Source organism: Dendropsophus ebraccatus, chromosome 5, assembly GCF_027789765.1.
Source record: "Dendropsophus ebraccatus isolate aDenEbr1 chromosome 5, aDenEbr1.pat, whole genome shotgun sequence".
Taxonomy (NCBI): domain Eukaryota; kingdom Metazoa; phylum Chordata; class Amphibia; order Anura; family Hylidae; genus Dendropsophus; species Dendropsophus ebraccatus.
In genome coordinates this window covers 16940324-16956192 of record NC_091458.1, presented here as the reverse complement: position 1 = coordinate 16956192, position 15869 = coordinate 16940324, and the positions used below count along the sequence as shown (strand labels likewise).

General features: G+C 45.2%; 1 protein-coding gene across 1 annotated transcript in view; it reads left to right on the top strand.

Annotated features, from left to right (window-relative positions):
* YAP1 (Yes1 associated transcriptional regulator) overlaps window positions 1-14649 on the top strand; it is a 37061-nt gene extending 22412 nt beyond the window's left edge. Inside the window, exons 3-4 of the mRNA XM_069972894.1 lie at window positions 12252-12364; window positions 14531-14649. Of these exons, the coding sequence (XP_069828995.1) occupies window positions 12252-12364; window positions 14531-14649 (232 nt within the window). The remainder of the gene's footprint in view (window positions 1-12251; window positions 12365-14530) is intronic.
* Window positions 14650-15869: the final 1220 nt, after the last annotated feature.

Genomic DNA, 15869 nt, shown 5'->3' with positions numbered 1-15869 from the left:
TCTCACTATCTCCAGATGTTTTATCCTTCTTTATTTTTTTTCTGTGCTCATTCCGCAGTGTAATTTAGGTGTCTTGGTCGGATTCCGCTGGACAGTTGACCTCTTCCTCCTCTCTTAACTTCCCTTTTGTTCCCCCCCCCCCCCACCAAAAAAGAAAGAAGAAAAAGTCTCCTTTGGGCCATTTGTGTGCACAATAAATGGTGAACAGTAATAGCCGTCCTGTTCCCATCAAAGGGAAGATTAAGCCACTGGAGGGTCAGGGAGGTGAGCTTCTAATCTAGTTTGATAATGTGGTGTTGATGGAGGCATAGTTACTTGTCTGGTAGAAATAATCCTCCATGGGAGCTTCTTATGCTACAGGCAGATCATTATTATCCAAGGACGAAATGACCGATTGACTTTCTCAGGAATTTTTGGGGCTTTTAGATATCGGCTTTGTAGGGAAGTTGTGTTTTTTTTTTTTTTTGTTTTTTTTTTATATTTTTTTTTTATAATTTTTATTTTTTTTAATTGCATTAAATTTAGAATTTACTAGAAATAGAACCTAAGAGAACTAATTCCATCCTGCACCATCCATAAGGCAGTAGTGGAAGAGTCTTGTAGAGTTTTTAGAGTAGTTATTCGGTGTAATAAGAAGTCCTAGCTGAAATGTACGCAATAGTGAGGACAAAACGACCACAGTAACTAACATCGTTCCGTGTAATTGGGTGAACGATTTCTGGACGTTTGCCATAGCGGTCGTTTTGAGATCGCTTATCGTTAGTCGTCAAAAAAATCGCTCGTTGTAATAGTATGGTAAGAGTGTTCAGCCCTGTGCTATATGACCTGTACAATGAGTAACTGTGTTATTGTGTTTAGTCTTATAATGTGATTATGAATATCCTTCCTTTCCTCTCCTAATCCTGGGTGTGCCCTCTAGTGAGTGAGCATGTTAAGCTATGAGTTTTAGGCTTATTGCCTATGGCAGAACTGTGTGCAGAACCTGTACGCTCCCCATTATGGGCCTTGCTTCGGTGCAATATGTACAGTTGGCAAACTACCTCTAGTTTGGGGAACTACCTCTATACAAATACTAGACAGGTTTACATTCAGTTATTGTAGATTTACCAGCCACCTCTGCTGGAAGTTTGTTCCAAGCGTCTACTACTCTTTCAGTAAAGTAATATTTTCTCACGTTGCTTCTGACCCTTTCCCCAACTAACCTCTCACTGTGTCCTCTTGTTCTTGAGTTCAGTTTTTGACTAAAAACACTTCCCTCCTGAACCTTATTTAGTCCTGTAACATATAGAAAGGTTTCCATCATGTCCCCCCTTTACCTTCTTTCCTCCAGACTATACAGATTTGGATATTTATGTCTTTCCGGATATGGTTTATGCCTCCACCATTTTTGTAGCCGTCTTTGGACCCGTTCTATTTTATCAATATCCTTTTGTAGGCGAGGTCTCCAGAACTGGACACAGTATTCCAGATGTGGCCTCACCAGAGCTCTATACAGCGGGATCACAATCTCCCTCTTCTTACTGCCCAGCATACCATGATATATTACAGCCCAGCATACCATGATATATTACAGCCCAGCATACCATGATATATTACAGCCCAGCATACCATGATATATTACAGCCCAGCATACCATGATATATTACAGCCCAGCATACCATGATATATTACAGCCCAGCATACCATGATATATTACAGCCCAGCATACCATGATATATTACAGCCCAGCATACCATGATATATTACAGCCCAGCATACCATGATATATTACAGCCCAGCATACCATGATATATTACAGCCCAGCATACCTTGATATATTACAGCCCAGCATACCTTGATATATTACAGCCCAGCATACCTTGATATATTACAGCCCAGTATATATATATATTAGGGCTGGGCGGTATACCGCAAAAATACCGATACCGTCACTGGCGTCGGTTAACCGACCTCAACTTAGCCAGGACGGTATCTGCGGTATTTTTGTATTTTTTCTGCTGCTCCTCCAGCTCGGACATGCCGGCGTCACTGCACACACAGCACAATAACTTGTGCAGGGACGCCGGTATCAGAGCGGGAGGTGGAGGAGCAGCAGGGTCCAGGTGACAAAGCTGCCCACCCCCTGCAGCCAAGCGCCCCCCGCCCGTCCGAGCGCCCTCACCACTTCCCTCCCCACCCGTCCAGGCCCCGTCCCGCCGCACCTGTCCGTCCATGCGCCCACCCGTCAAGTCCGGTCCCGTCTGGCATCCCTGCACACACAGCATCGCCCTCCCCGCCCCGCTCGGACGATACTTGTGTCGGGAAGTGAGGTGCAGGTCAGTCGGGCATTCCGCCTAACAGCCGCGGCTGACCAGCTCTACATATCACGTCCCGTCGCCCCGGCCACACATGCAGGTCCCGGTCTCTGGAGGAGGCTGCAGAGACTGTAATGGTGATAGCGTCCTGCGGGTCCTGGAGCTGAACAGCGGGATCTGCATCCCCCGATCCCGCTCTACAGCTCCAGTAATGGCAGCGACGCTATCACCATTACAGTCTCTGCAGCCTCCTCCAGAGACCGGGAACCTGCATGTGTGGCCGGGAGGGGAACCTGTGTGCCTGAATAAGAGGAGGGCAAAGTCCCCCCAGTCCCCCTGTGTCCCCCCCCAGCTGCCCCAGTCCCCCTGGTGTCTGCTCCAGTCCCCCCCCCCCCAGCTGCTCCAGTCCCCCTGTGTCCCCCCCCCCCCAGCTGCTCCAGTCCCCCTGTGTCCCCCCCCCCAGCTGCCCCAGTCCCCCTGGTGTCTGCTCCAGTCCTCTCTAACTGCCCCAGTCCCCCTGTGTCTCCCCCAGTCCTCTCTAACTGCCCCAGTCCCCCTGTGTCTCCCCCAGTCCCCCTGTGTCCCCCCCCCCCCCCCCCAGCTTCCCCAGTCCCCTGGTGTCTGCTCCAGTCCCCCTGTGCCCCCCCAGCCCCCCTGTGTCCCCCCCCCCCCCAGCTTCCCCAGTCCCCTGGTGTCTTCCCCCGTCCCCCTGTGTCTGCCCCAGTCCCCCAGTGTCCCCCCCCAGCTGCCCCAGTCCCCCTGTGTCCCCCCAGCTGCCCCAGTCCCCTGGTGTCTGCCCCAGTCCCCCTGTGTCCCCCCCAGCTGCCCCAGTCCCCCTGTGTTTGCCCCAGCCCCCCTTCAGTCAACTCCTGTCCCAGTCCCCCTTCAGTCAACCTCGGTTTGCTTCAGTCCCCCCCCAGTTTGCCCGAGTCACCCGCAGCTCCCTCAGTTTCCCCCAGTCACCCCTCATCTTTACCTGTACTACTACACCCCTCATCTTTACCTGTACTACTACACCCCTCATCTTTACCTGTACTACTACACCCCTCATCTATACCTGTATTAATACTACACCCCTCATCTTTACTTGTATTACTACACCCATCTTTACCTGTACTGCTACTACACCCCTCATCTTTACCTGCACTACTACAGCACACATCGATATCTGTACTACTAATCCTCCTCATCTGTACTACTAATCCTCCTCATCTGTACTACTAAAACACCCCTCATCTTTACCTGTACTACTACACCCCTTATCCACTATACCTCCACTACTACACCCTACCTAGATGGAGGCACAAAGAAGATCTCCTATACTATATGGGGACACAGAGGGGGCCTGTCTACTACATGGGGAGCACTGTTACACTGGGAAGCAATACAGTTGTTGTCTCAAACGTCATTAAAATAGTATCTGACGCTGCAGGGAGAAAAATGTTCTGTTTATTAAGCAAAAAGAAAAAAAATCGAGATTTAAATCGAGAATCGTCCAAAAAAATTTATTAAAAATCGAGACTTTATTTTTTGGCCATATCGCCCAGCTCTAGTTACAGCTCTATATTGTTACTGAGGGGACTGCAGGTCCCAGCATGCACCTCCCTGTATAATACACTCCTATCCGCCTGCCATCACTATGCGCCCCCTGTAAAGCTACACACCCCTATCCACACCCCTCATATAGTCATAAGCCCCTATCCGCCCCCCCTGTATAGTCATACATTCCTGTCCGCCCCCCTGTTTAGTCATACGCCCCTATCCGCTCCCCTATGTATAGTCATACGCCCCTGTCCGCCCCCCCGTATAGTCATACACCCCTGTCCGCCCCCCCCGTATAGTCATACACCCCTGTCCGCCCCCTCTTATAATCATACACCCCTGTCCTCCCCCCGTATAGTCATACGCCCCTATCCGCCCCCCTATGTATAGTCATATGCCCCTATCTGCCCCCCCCTGTATAGTCATACACCTCTATTAGTCATACACCCCTATCCGCCCCCCCTGTATAGTCACACACCCCTATCCGCCCCCCCCCCTGTATAGTGACACACCCCTATCCACCCCCCCCCCCCCCTGTATAGTCATACACCCCTATCCGCCCCCTATCCCTATGCGCTGCCTGTATAGTCCTGTAACCTGATCCCAACCTCCTGTATAGTAATACACCCCAATCCATCCCCCCCATATAGTCATACACACCTATCCCTCTGTGACCTGTGTATACCCTGTAGAGGCTGTATACCTGTATATACACATGTCCAGGTCTCTGCTGAGACCCCCTAATAATGACAAATAATAATAATGATAATAGACTAACCATGGGTTGCTGCTCAGTGAGTTCTATTTTACATTTTTGAATCAAAATATCGCCAGTTTGGCACGGCAAGTGGGTGTGGTTTGCAAAAAAGGGGTGTGTCATAATTATCGTTCAATTATCGTTACCGCGGCTACATGTGCGATAAACCGCGATATTGATTTAGGCCAATATCGCCCAGCCCTAATTATATATATATATATATATATATATATATATATATATATATATATATATATATATATATATATATATATATATATATATATATATATATATAATATAATTGGTGACTTTCAGAACTCACTACCCCTAAATCCTTCTCTTATGAACTCTTTGCCGATACGCGGAGCATTCCTCCTCGCTTAAGTGGAAACCTTGAACTGCAGATAAAGTATCTTTGTAGAATGACAGTTCTCATATAAGTTGAGGCATGTACAAGGAAGGTAGATGTCCCATGTCTGTGTACGAGGCCTAAGGCTTTTGGTGTGGTGCACTTTACAGCAGTTGGTGTGACTATTTGAGTGGGGGGGGGGGGGGGGTCTTTATCCCTGCTACATTGTTGGGATTTGTTGCACTTGCAAGGTGTAGTAGAGCGGAAAGCTTCCCTTTGCCCGAATGAGCCCTGCAGTATATAGAAACATTTTACATGAGCGCTTAAACGCCTACATGTACATTGCTCGGCCTATAGTATATAAAGAACTTTACCTATGCATATTGTTTTTATTATCATTATATATAGAAAAACTAGGCTATATGGTTATGTTTAATCTCCTTACGTTTGTATCACTAGAACCCGGTCTGGCTTCCTTTTGGTTTTTGCGGTTCTTGGGGCATCGGCCTTTGCAAAGATTAAAGGGAACAATGCAGCGTGATGCGCGGAGTCAATAAAGCATGGCGGATTTTACAGACTTGAGTATCCCATCACATGTGACACTGTAAATATCCCCGACACAATAACGTGGGATTTGTCAATGGGACATAAATCCCATCTGCCAACCTGTTTTCAATGAGCGTTGCTCCCGGCCGTGCTGTTCTAGCATTTTAATGTCGCGTAGATTAATCTTTGTTTCCAGACAATGCCGCAAGTGTAAGGCTCTCGTCTCTGAACTTGTTCATTGTATTCCACGTCTACTGTAAATTGGAGAAAAAGCAGATGATGTATCGGCGACCGGCATAACCTATATCCTGGTATGGGGATTTTTTTTTAACTAGGAAGATCTGGAGAGAGCTGCTTTGTATGTTCTTTTTCATTGGAGCACAAATGGCCTAGAAGTCTCAAATGTTTATGACTCCTTAAGTTACCCTCTGGTCCTACAACGACAGGCCACCCTGCTCAGTACCGATGAGAGGTAACAACCCCAAAATGTGTTTACAGATGGGTCACTACCCCTTCTGGGGAGTTTCTGGCTTGGCTTAAATCCCCAGTAATGTCCTAAGGCTTCTTAAAGGAGTCGGACACTGACTTTAAGGGAAAGCTACTTCCAAAAGTTGGAATTAGTGCGCTGCCCTGCATATTCTCTCTGTAGAGCGTGACTGTGCTAGAAGTCTTCACCATTATGGCACTCTCCTCAAGGAGAAACCTTAGTCCCTTAATCAACCGGTCTCAAAGTTTTACAGATTTGTAGTTTACTTCTATTTACAAATATCCAATCATCCAGTACTTATCAGCTGCTGTATGTCCTGCAGTGCTCTTTGCTGACACCTCTGTCCATGTCAGGAACTGTCCAGAGCAGCAGCAAATCCTCATAGAAAACCTCTCCTGCTCTCCAGACTGGAAAGAATAAACTACTTCCTACAGAACATACAGCAGCTGATAATTACAAAAATACTTTTTTGTGCAATCCTGCCTGATTTTGACCGGAAAAGCTTTAGCTCAAGAACAGTGCGTCCTCATTATTCCCGACTGGAGATTTTTTTTTTTTTTTTTTTTAGTTTTTAATCTGCCATTAGTTGATTTGAAAGAAAAAAAATGTTTTGCTGGAGTACCCCTTTAATTGTATATACTAAAGTGATGCAAATATCCTCTAAAGTCATTGCTAGTTTAAGGGAATTGAATGAACAGATGACACTTGTTGCTTTCGAGAGGCCCCGTTAATAGGGATAATCTGTAGACGTTGCCCGGTATGATGGACCCTCCCCGTAAATGTACAACTGCAGAGCTCATTGTGGTCTGTAACTCGTTGTGTGCACAGAGCAGATTATTTCATCCCACTTTTTCCCACCCCTTTTTGCCTAAAGAGTCCTTTTGTCTGTTTCCATGACCAGCCCCACTATTGGCAGGAAAGTGTAGTGGGAGTTCTGTTAAACTGCAGGGAATCCATACACTGGCGTCACGAGGAAGTCAGGCATCAAGGCTTTCGGAGTTGGTCTATATGACCTTCACAGGGGGCCTCTCTAAAGGAGAGCTGTTCCTCTTGTGCTGGGATAGCAGCGGGGAGGTCGGCGAAGCCTTTGTTCAACAAAGCAGAAAAGAAAGCAACAAGGAGCAAATGGTTAGCTTTATGTAAGCAGTTGCTGAGTCAGTGCCTCTAGGGAAACACTCTCTAAGTGAGTGCCGGAATGACCGGCCACATGTGGGATTCCCCAAGCCTTTTTTTTTTTTTCTTCCCCATCCCCCCCCTTTGACTTTTTTCCAGTTCCGAACATGGATTGCAACAGTATAATTACGAGAACCTGGACATATAAAACAAGTCACTGAACTGTATTATACTTGCTGGCAAAGCAGAGTTTAGAGTCTTTATTATTATTCATTGGTTTTTGTCTCGAAATCATGGGGTCCACATCTGCTTTAAGTTACCACAGGCTCCCATTATTTAAAAAAAAAAATTCTGGTAATCTGGTTTCATCCCACGCGAAAATGTGCTTGGTTTATTTGGCTTCCGATGAAAATCAGTATCTGATATTAACACGGCGGTGATGAGTATACGTCCCTGTAAAATATGGTTAGCACTGCATAGATGAGGAGAAAGTGACGTGTCCACGCTAGGGGGATTTGGCATCTTCTGGTCTCGGTGGATTGGGTATTCACAATAGAGATGAGCGCAACTCAAGTCTAATCGTTCGTTATTTGATTACCAGTGGCTAAAGTTGAATGCAGCACCAGGGCGTCCGGGAAAACATTCGACACAGCCATAGATCATAGACTGACTCCATAGGGCTGCATCAAACTACTTCAGCCACCAGTAATCAAATGCAGAATGATCAGACTCTCTAGCATGAGTTGCACTCATCTCTAGTTCACACTCAAAAAATCTTGACACCCAAGTGGATGGTCTTCAGGAGTAAGGGTAGTATTACATGGGCCGATGAGGGCCCGATAATACTTGCTAGATCGGCACTCGTTTACTGGGCCTATTACACGGCCCGATAATCGTTTAACAAGGGCTGCATGGACATCGTTACCGATGTCCTTGCGGCCCTTGCTTAAACTATATACTTTACCTATCCACGCTCCAGGGCTGCTCCTGCAGTCTGCTTCTCCTCGGGTCCTGCGTGCTCTAACTTCAGAGCGGCCTGTCGCTGATCGGCCGCTCTGAAGCTGGAGCGCGTGGCACCCGGGTAGAAGCGGACCGCAGGAGCAGCCCTGGAGTGTGGATAGGTAATGTATCGTCAGTCGCGGTGCTGACCGTGCACCGCGACATAAAAAAGCAGTGCACGGTCAGCACCCGACAATTATATATTCTAACGTATATCAACGATCAGCCGACGATTGTTGCCATCGACTGATCGTTGTATTTATTACACTGATCGATAATCGGCCGAATTGGGCCGATTATCGTTCCGTGTAATAGTACCCTAACATGTTTTTGGAAGGATTCCTTGAAAGTTCTCATGGGTGTTTTTTCTTAAGAATGGCAGATGCCATTGTCCCATCCACCAAGAAATCTGTAGACCGTATTTTTGAAGATACCGATCATCGTTGAACATGGGCGTCCAAAGAAGTTTAGGGCTTGAGCACATTGCGTAGACCGGTTTTGTTCACTAGAGTGAGGCAGATGAGAAGGGCGGCACCAGAGGGCAATAAATGTTGAGTTTGTCATGGATCTGCTCGATTAAATGGCTCATAAGAGACTTTTACAATGTGAGCTTCTTGTGTTTCACTCTGAATAAGAGGTTTCCAACGTGAACTTTGATTTATAAGCCGGTTTATATGGCTGAAATCATTTTACATGTGGTGTTTTGCTCTTGATGGAGACTGTTCTTTCACCCATCAACGTTGGTCGGCTGAGAAGTCAGAGAAAGATGGATGGTTGGGAAGGATTTCAATATGTCCCAATAACTACTGGATATGTGTGGATCCCTTACTGCTGCCGACAACTCCAATGTCCTTCACTCTCGATGTGGGGATATGCCATGTTGCTGAGGTATGTGTGAGGTGTCTGCTGCCATATTGGTGTGGACACAGAGGTACATGGTCTGGGAGCAAGGTTTATCACACAATAGGGCGCTATAAACCCATCAGTATTTGGCATCGGCTGGGCAGGTATATTTCGGTATATATGTTGGTAACGGTTCAAGATGACCTAAAAAGGCTCCTTCAGTTTGACTTGTCTTCTGCAATAGTAGTGGTAAGAGTTATGGTCCCTTACCTCGAAGGATGGGGTGAAAGTCCTTGGGCTCAAACACATCAAGCCAAGATGACCAGAGCCGGATTGAATGGATTCAATCAGAAGATTCCATTGTGGAGGTCGGGGAATTAAATTTGTCTCTGAATCAAGTGTGCGGCCTCTAATCCTGAGGATCCCATGGTCTGAGGTGGTGGTTTGTGAGCACACTAGGCTTCTTCTATGGGGCCGTGTTTACCCCATATGTTTAGTTATACATCTTCACAGTACGGCTTTGTCCCACTGGCAATGACAGGGATAAGCAAGCCTTTATTTACTAAGCAAATATAGCCAGGTTTAGTGTACCTTCTAGTATAGACTTTTCGCTCTTCTCCAACAAGGAGGCTGTTTGAGTTGACCCGGCCTTTATGACTCACGCCTCCCTACCAGAAGAGCTCCTTACACCCCTCTGTTACTTGATGGCCTTTCCAGTGAAATGGCAATTTTGTAACTTAAGTAAAATGTTTTCTTAACATCAGATGGTAAGTTACGAAAGCAAAAAAGATGGGGAGGGGCGTTACATCCCGACATCCGTATCCTCCTTGTGTGGACATAAATTATAGTCACTTATTATACCTGATCCACCTATTTCTCATCTTCTGTTGGAGCAGAACTGAGTTTCTCCTTCATTCGTTCACCACTATGGTAAGTTGGAGAAGTTTTACAGTCAATCAGATGGAAACCACAGATAACGGGACGTGGAATAGCCGTGAATGCTGCCAAGTGGCAAACCTGGTTGTGCTATGTCTGACTACTTGTGTGTCCACTGTAGTAACCGCACACATTTGCACACAACTATTCATAGTCGTGTATTCCGGCCACCGAATAACTAAAGTTTCCTTCAGCCTCAGAAGACTTTGGTAACTATTCCTGTCCACCGATGAATAAAGTGTATATTCCAGGTTGTTCCGTAGTTGCAAACAATCTATTTTGCCTTAAGGTGGCCATACACCTCAATAACTGTCGGCCAAATGATGGTTTGGCCAAAGGTTATTTTTCCTGTCCTTTCCATACATTGGAACGGCCAGACATATTTGTATGTTCTCTGGGGAGGAGTGGTGAGCTGCAGCCCAACAGCTCTGGTGGTGGCTTATCTCTCTGAGAGCAAAGGAGTTAGACCCCCCCCCCCCCCCCCCCAAATCACACCCAACCTCCTATCAGTCTATCTTGGGAGACGCCGTACACGTTATACTGATGCTGACAAGTTCACTATATACTTTACATTTAAGAACCAGATTGTTAAAGTTGCAGGGTACATGCAACCCCACTCTCGTGTAGCAGTTTTGGGGGCCGTATTGGTAAATGTTGGCAACTATGCACACAATGAGACTTCTGTAGCCAGTTTGAGGGTTGGTCACATTTAAAGATAAGATTTCCTAAGGATTGCCTAATCTTCCTGATTTTTTCCAGAATTATTGATTTCCTGTCAACAGTGGTGGTCCTGACCACCTGCGATGGAGGGAGCTACAGTGTAGCTCCAGCCAAGAAAATAAGACTGTGCTGCAGGGGCTTGCAATACTGAACTAGCACTGCAGCCCCTTATCTGTTAAATGGGTTGTCTAGGGTATAGAAAGACAGAGCTGAAAAGACACCACACTTAAGCACGGAACATTTATTGGGGGGGGAAAGCAGACCCCCATCTCTAATCCTAAAAGGGCCCCTTTAACTCATTGTAGATGAGCCCCTGATACTGTGCGGCCTGTATGCTGTAGCGCTGTTTTAATCTCTTAATGGGAGGTAGTACAGACTGGTACAGGATAGAGAACGAAATCTAGTTCCTATCCGTTTATAATCCTGTGCTGATGCAACTGTGCAATGTGACAACGCAAGGAGAAGGTCTTTGAGAATATTTGCCTACCTCAGCGAGCCGTTCTGTAACGTTTGCTAGTCCCAGAGCTACTCTTCCCAATAAAAAGCACAGCGGCTACCTTCTGGCTTCCAAGGAAGGACATGTCGCTGGGGGAAAAAAGCGATGGTAGCACCACCATAATGTAGTATGCCTTCATGATCCCCGTCCATCATTGGGACCCCAGCCTCCATATCCATTTGAAGAGCCAATGGTAAAGACTAGAGATGATCGCAACTAGAGCAGGCCGAGAAATTGTGTGCAACCCTAGGGAGTCCTGGAAAACATGGATACAGCCATAGGCCAGGACTCCTTAGGGCTGCAGCCAACAACTTCAGCCACCAGTGATCAAATACCAAACTATCAGACTTCTCTGTCACATCTCTACTAAAGACCACTTTCTTGTCGGTCTTCATTTCATCGGTGGAGAGCGTCACCAAGGCAGGGCTTCAGGGCAGTTGGGCCCCAGCTGCCGTGAAGACCACCTAGCTGACACTGTGTACCGCACAGTAAGGGGACAGTAAGAATCTCTCACCATAGATTCTTGGTTATAAAAAAATGTTTTTTTGTTTGTTTTTTTTTTATTCTAAGAATTAGGAAAACATCTTTCTTGTGAAAGGTGGGCCACATCTTTCCATGGGTCATGCAGAGTTACATCTTTGTCCCATTCACTTCAATGGAGCTGAATTGGAGAACAAAACTCAACCCGTGGACTGGTGTCACCAGGATATCAAAGACGTATCTGCTTTCTTCCAAGAACAATTGTTTTGTTTTTTTTTTTTTTTTTTATCAACTCTGTGTGGCTAAGGGTTGTAGTTGTAAAAAAAATACCTTCTACTGTTTGAATCAAATGGTCCTCATAGACCATCAAATGCAGTAGGATTGGGGCCCCATTGTCCATGTTAATAATGGTGATACAGTACTTGACTTTATGTACGGGCAAGTCTTTACTAAGCCATTAATAACTTGTAGGCCATGTGTACATGGCTTCCATCATGTTCCATACCCTTGCATATGTTTTGGACCTCAATAATGCAGTAAAAATGTTGTACAGGATTCCAAGTAGAAGTTTAGAGAGTCCCATAATCCACCAATGATAAGATTGGAGCAAGTTTTATATGCAGTCACCTGCGTTATGATCGTTGAATGTTTTGCATCTTTTTGGAACTATTTGTTCTTTCTTGCAGCCATATTGAACAGACCACCACATGGCAGGATCCAAGGAAGGCTATGCTCTCTCAGATGAATGTTACCGCTCCTACCAGTCCTGCAGTACAACAGAACCTCATGAACCCTACAGGTATGATGGGATTTTCCATGTTTCGCTGGTGGTAGATTGATTGATTTTATTACCATCCATAATCTGCAAATGTTGACCTTTTGTTACTCTTCATAAAATGGAATTAGTTTGTCTGATATTAGTTTGTCCTTCCTTGTTTCTGTAACTATTCCTTAACATATTAGACAAATAGGTGGTGTCGAAGCTGTTTGGGACAGTGTTGGACCAGCAATGTTCATCGCTGGTCTGATGTGGCGGGGTAGTGACTGCAACGTTTCAAAAAGAATAGCTCTGAAGCACCAATAGAAAGTTTTTTCCGTAGAATTCAGTGACTACTGTGCTTTCGTTGGAAGGTATTATTTGGATAGACTGGTTGTCTCTTTAGGTTTCGTGCCTTTTTATATCTCAGTTGGGCTTTGCTCTACCGCCATAAGCAGACATACAGCAAGTGTCCACTTGTGGCGTGCTCCATTTGATGCCATTTTATGGAGCTGTTCTCCCTTCCAAGCAGTACTTTAACCAATGCTGGTGGTATAAATGTCTACGTGTTGGATTTGCTCTGTGTGTATAGGTTATCATGTACCTTTTTTTTTTTTTTTTTTCAGTATCTGTATCAAGCAAGTGGTATTTGCATATGCTTAATCTATATATTTGTATGACAACATGGGCGTTGGCATGATCATGGGGGGCGTCCCAACGATCAGCTAGTTATCCCTTGTCCCGTGGATAGAGGATAACTTTCAGGTTTTGGGATCACTCCTTTAAAATGGAGAAGGGAAGTCAACAATGGCCAAGCTCTTCCACCTTCTGCATATCCTGTTCAGCAAGCTAAGCCATGATTAGATATTGTCCAAAGCCAGTATATAAAGGCGTGGGCCAGGATAGACTACTATAAACTTCAGGAGCTATTTAGACCAGCACTGTTGGAGGTTATTTAAGGTTTATATGATTTCTTGGCCACACAACCCCACACCTATTTATTGATCTGGTATTACTGCTTGCCATCATTGAAGTGAATCAGCCTTAGCTGCAATTCCACATTGGGGTGTTGGGGGGGGGGGGGGGGTGTTGTAAGGCTGGCCTGCCTGCCTATCCTTCATCGGGAATTTTTGCTTACGGTGTGGATCATAGTAACTATATAGTCACCTCTTGATGGCTCCATTGGAAATACAATGGTTATCAGCCACTGGCTTTCTACCAACCAATCAGAGATGTCACCAGAGGTTTCTATGTGTCTTTGTTCTAAGGATTGGCGGTGGTGACACTGGTGGGGTTTTCACCGGTAATAAGATGAGGTGATGTACGGTGACACTACTGATTGAACTGGAAGAGCTACTTTGCACATCTTTTCTAACAGGGATTTTACCAGGTTTAACATACTTTAAATATTATGGTGGAGGTACTCTTATTCGGTGAAACTTTTTTTTTTTTTCAATAATTTCCTATAGTATTTGAAAATTTAAAGGGTTTATCTAAGATGCAAGTTATCCCTTAGCATAACTAGCTGATTGATGGAGGTCCAACCACTGGGACCATCACTGATCACAAAAATGTAGGTTAGTTGTCCCACGAGTGAATGGAGCCACTGCTTAATTTTCTAGAGTACTTACATTTATTACTGAGCACTGAACTAGTCTAGACAATTTAGACAATTTACCCAAGTTCTTGTAGTTTGTGGATCCTGGACACACCAGGTGATATGTTGGGGCATTGCAGTTGTTTGCCTTTTTAATTCTCTATTAACAGCTGCACCAGCCTCTGGTATTGGAGTGTTCTTCTGTAGCTACAATTTTTTTTCACGTCCCCCTTTCGTCTGTGGTAAGCTCGGGAGCGCAAAAAAAAAAAAGACGCTATCAGTCTTGTCCGACCTTTCCTTTAGTCGATTTCTCTTGGGCTTCCCTCGTGTACATCTTGGAAAATCTTTGACCCGATAGAAAAGTTCTCATGGTTTTTAATTATCTTATTCATGACTCAAACTTCCCTTCTCACTATTAACCTTATACTCGGTGTTCATAAGGTGTTGGGCTTCCTTGTAGTCTAATTTGGCACAAAGTTTCATGTTTGATATGGAACTTTAGACACTCTTTATGACTAGTATTAATATGGCTAAGCAGAAACTGTACGTCCTTGTGTCACCGTCCCGATATATAAGCTTTAAAATCTATTCTGAAATAATTTATGTTGTAGGTCCACTTCCAGACGGGTGGGAGCAAAGCCTAACTCCTGAAGGGGAAGTCTACTACATAAATCATAACAACAAGTCCACATCATGGCTAGACCCACGTTTCGGTAAGAACTCTTTATAATAGTATTTTGCATCAACGTTTTTAGTATTCTTTATGGCACTAAATTTTAGAGCAAAAAAAAAATGTAGTTGTGTAAGCGTTGATGTATTCCATGAATAAAGGGGCTAATTCGGGGTTAGTAAGGGCCGCACATGTACATAATCTGGCCCCGTTTACTCGTATCGTCTGTCTACTACTTGCACAGTAGACTAAGTTGGGAAAGATTGAGATCGGCAGGATAGGGGTTCAGCCGGACTGCTATGAGAATTGTGCGGCCAGCTGATATGTCACGGAGTGCAAGGCTTATAGGGAAAGGGGAGTAAGTTACTGGCCGGCGTGAATCAGAAGGCCCCGTACATGTTAGATGGCCAGCAGCTCCTGCTGAATTCAATGGGTTTGGAGTTATTAATATAATGTGTATGGCCAGCTATAGGATTGGTGATCTGTTTACTTGAAGGGGATGTCCACTGGCAGCACATGCATATGGTTTAAGTTCTGCCCCTGTTGACCTGAAAGCGGATGCTTACAGTGCCAAACACTGACATGGACAAGTGTCCGAAAGTCCTTTTCTCTTCTTTTTCTTATGTAGACAAACCATTCTACTTTCACACCATTACATTTCAGATACAGTCTGAAAGGAGATTCTATAACTTGGGGAACTGTTCTGTACCTGAATGGTGCTACTCTGTGTATAGTGTTATAGCCCAACACTTAAAGGGGTTATCTCAATATTTAAAATGTCTACCGTATCAACAGAATAGGGGGTAAGTAACTAATCTGGTAAGGGTCTGACTGCTGGGACATTCACATCAATGTAGGTCAAATGTCCTTCAAGTGTGAGGAATCTGGCAACCACCGTATTTACGGTCTATGGAATGGTGGCTTTGCTTCAGAGCTCCATTCTAGTAAAGGGTTGGTGTCCCATTGCCCAAAACCCTATGATCAGCTAGTTATACCCCATCATGGTAAGCGATAACCTTTGAATATTCAGATAACCCCCTTTACAACAGCCCATAAGCAGGAGTGATACTCTTTTTTTTTTTTTTTTTTTTTTTTTTTTTTTGGGGGGGGGGGGGGGGGGGGGTCTAGCTGTGGCAAAACTACTCTCATCCTGCCCTGAAACCTTTAGGCCAAACCTCTAAACCGACATTGCCCATTTTGGCAACCGCACTTCTAGATGTGGCCAGTAAATGGAGGCTGTCATTGTTTGTACACCCGCTTTTCCCCAACCTGTAGCTACC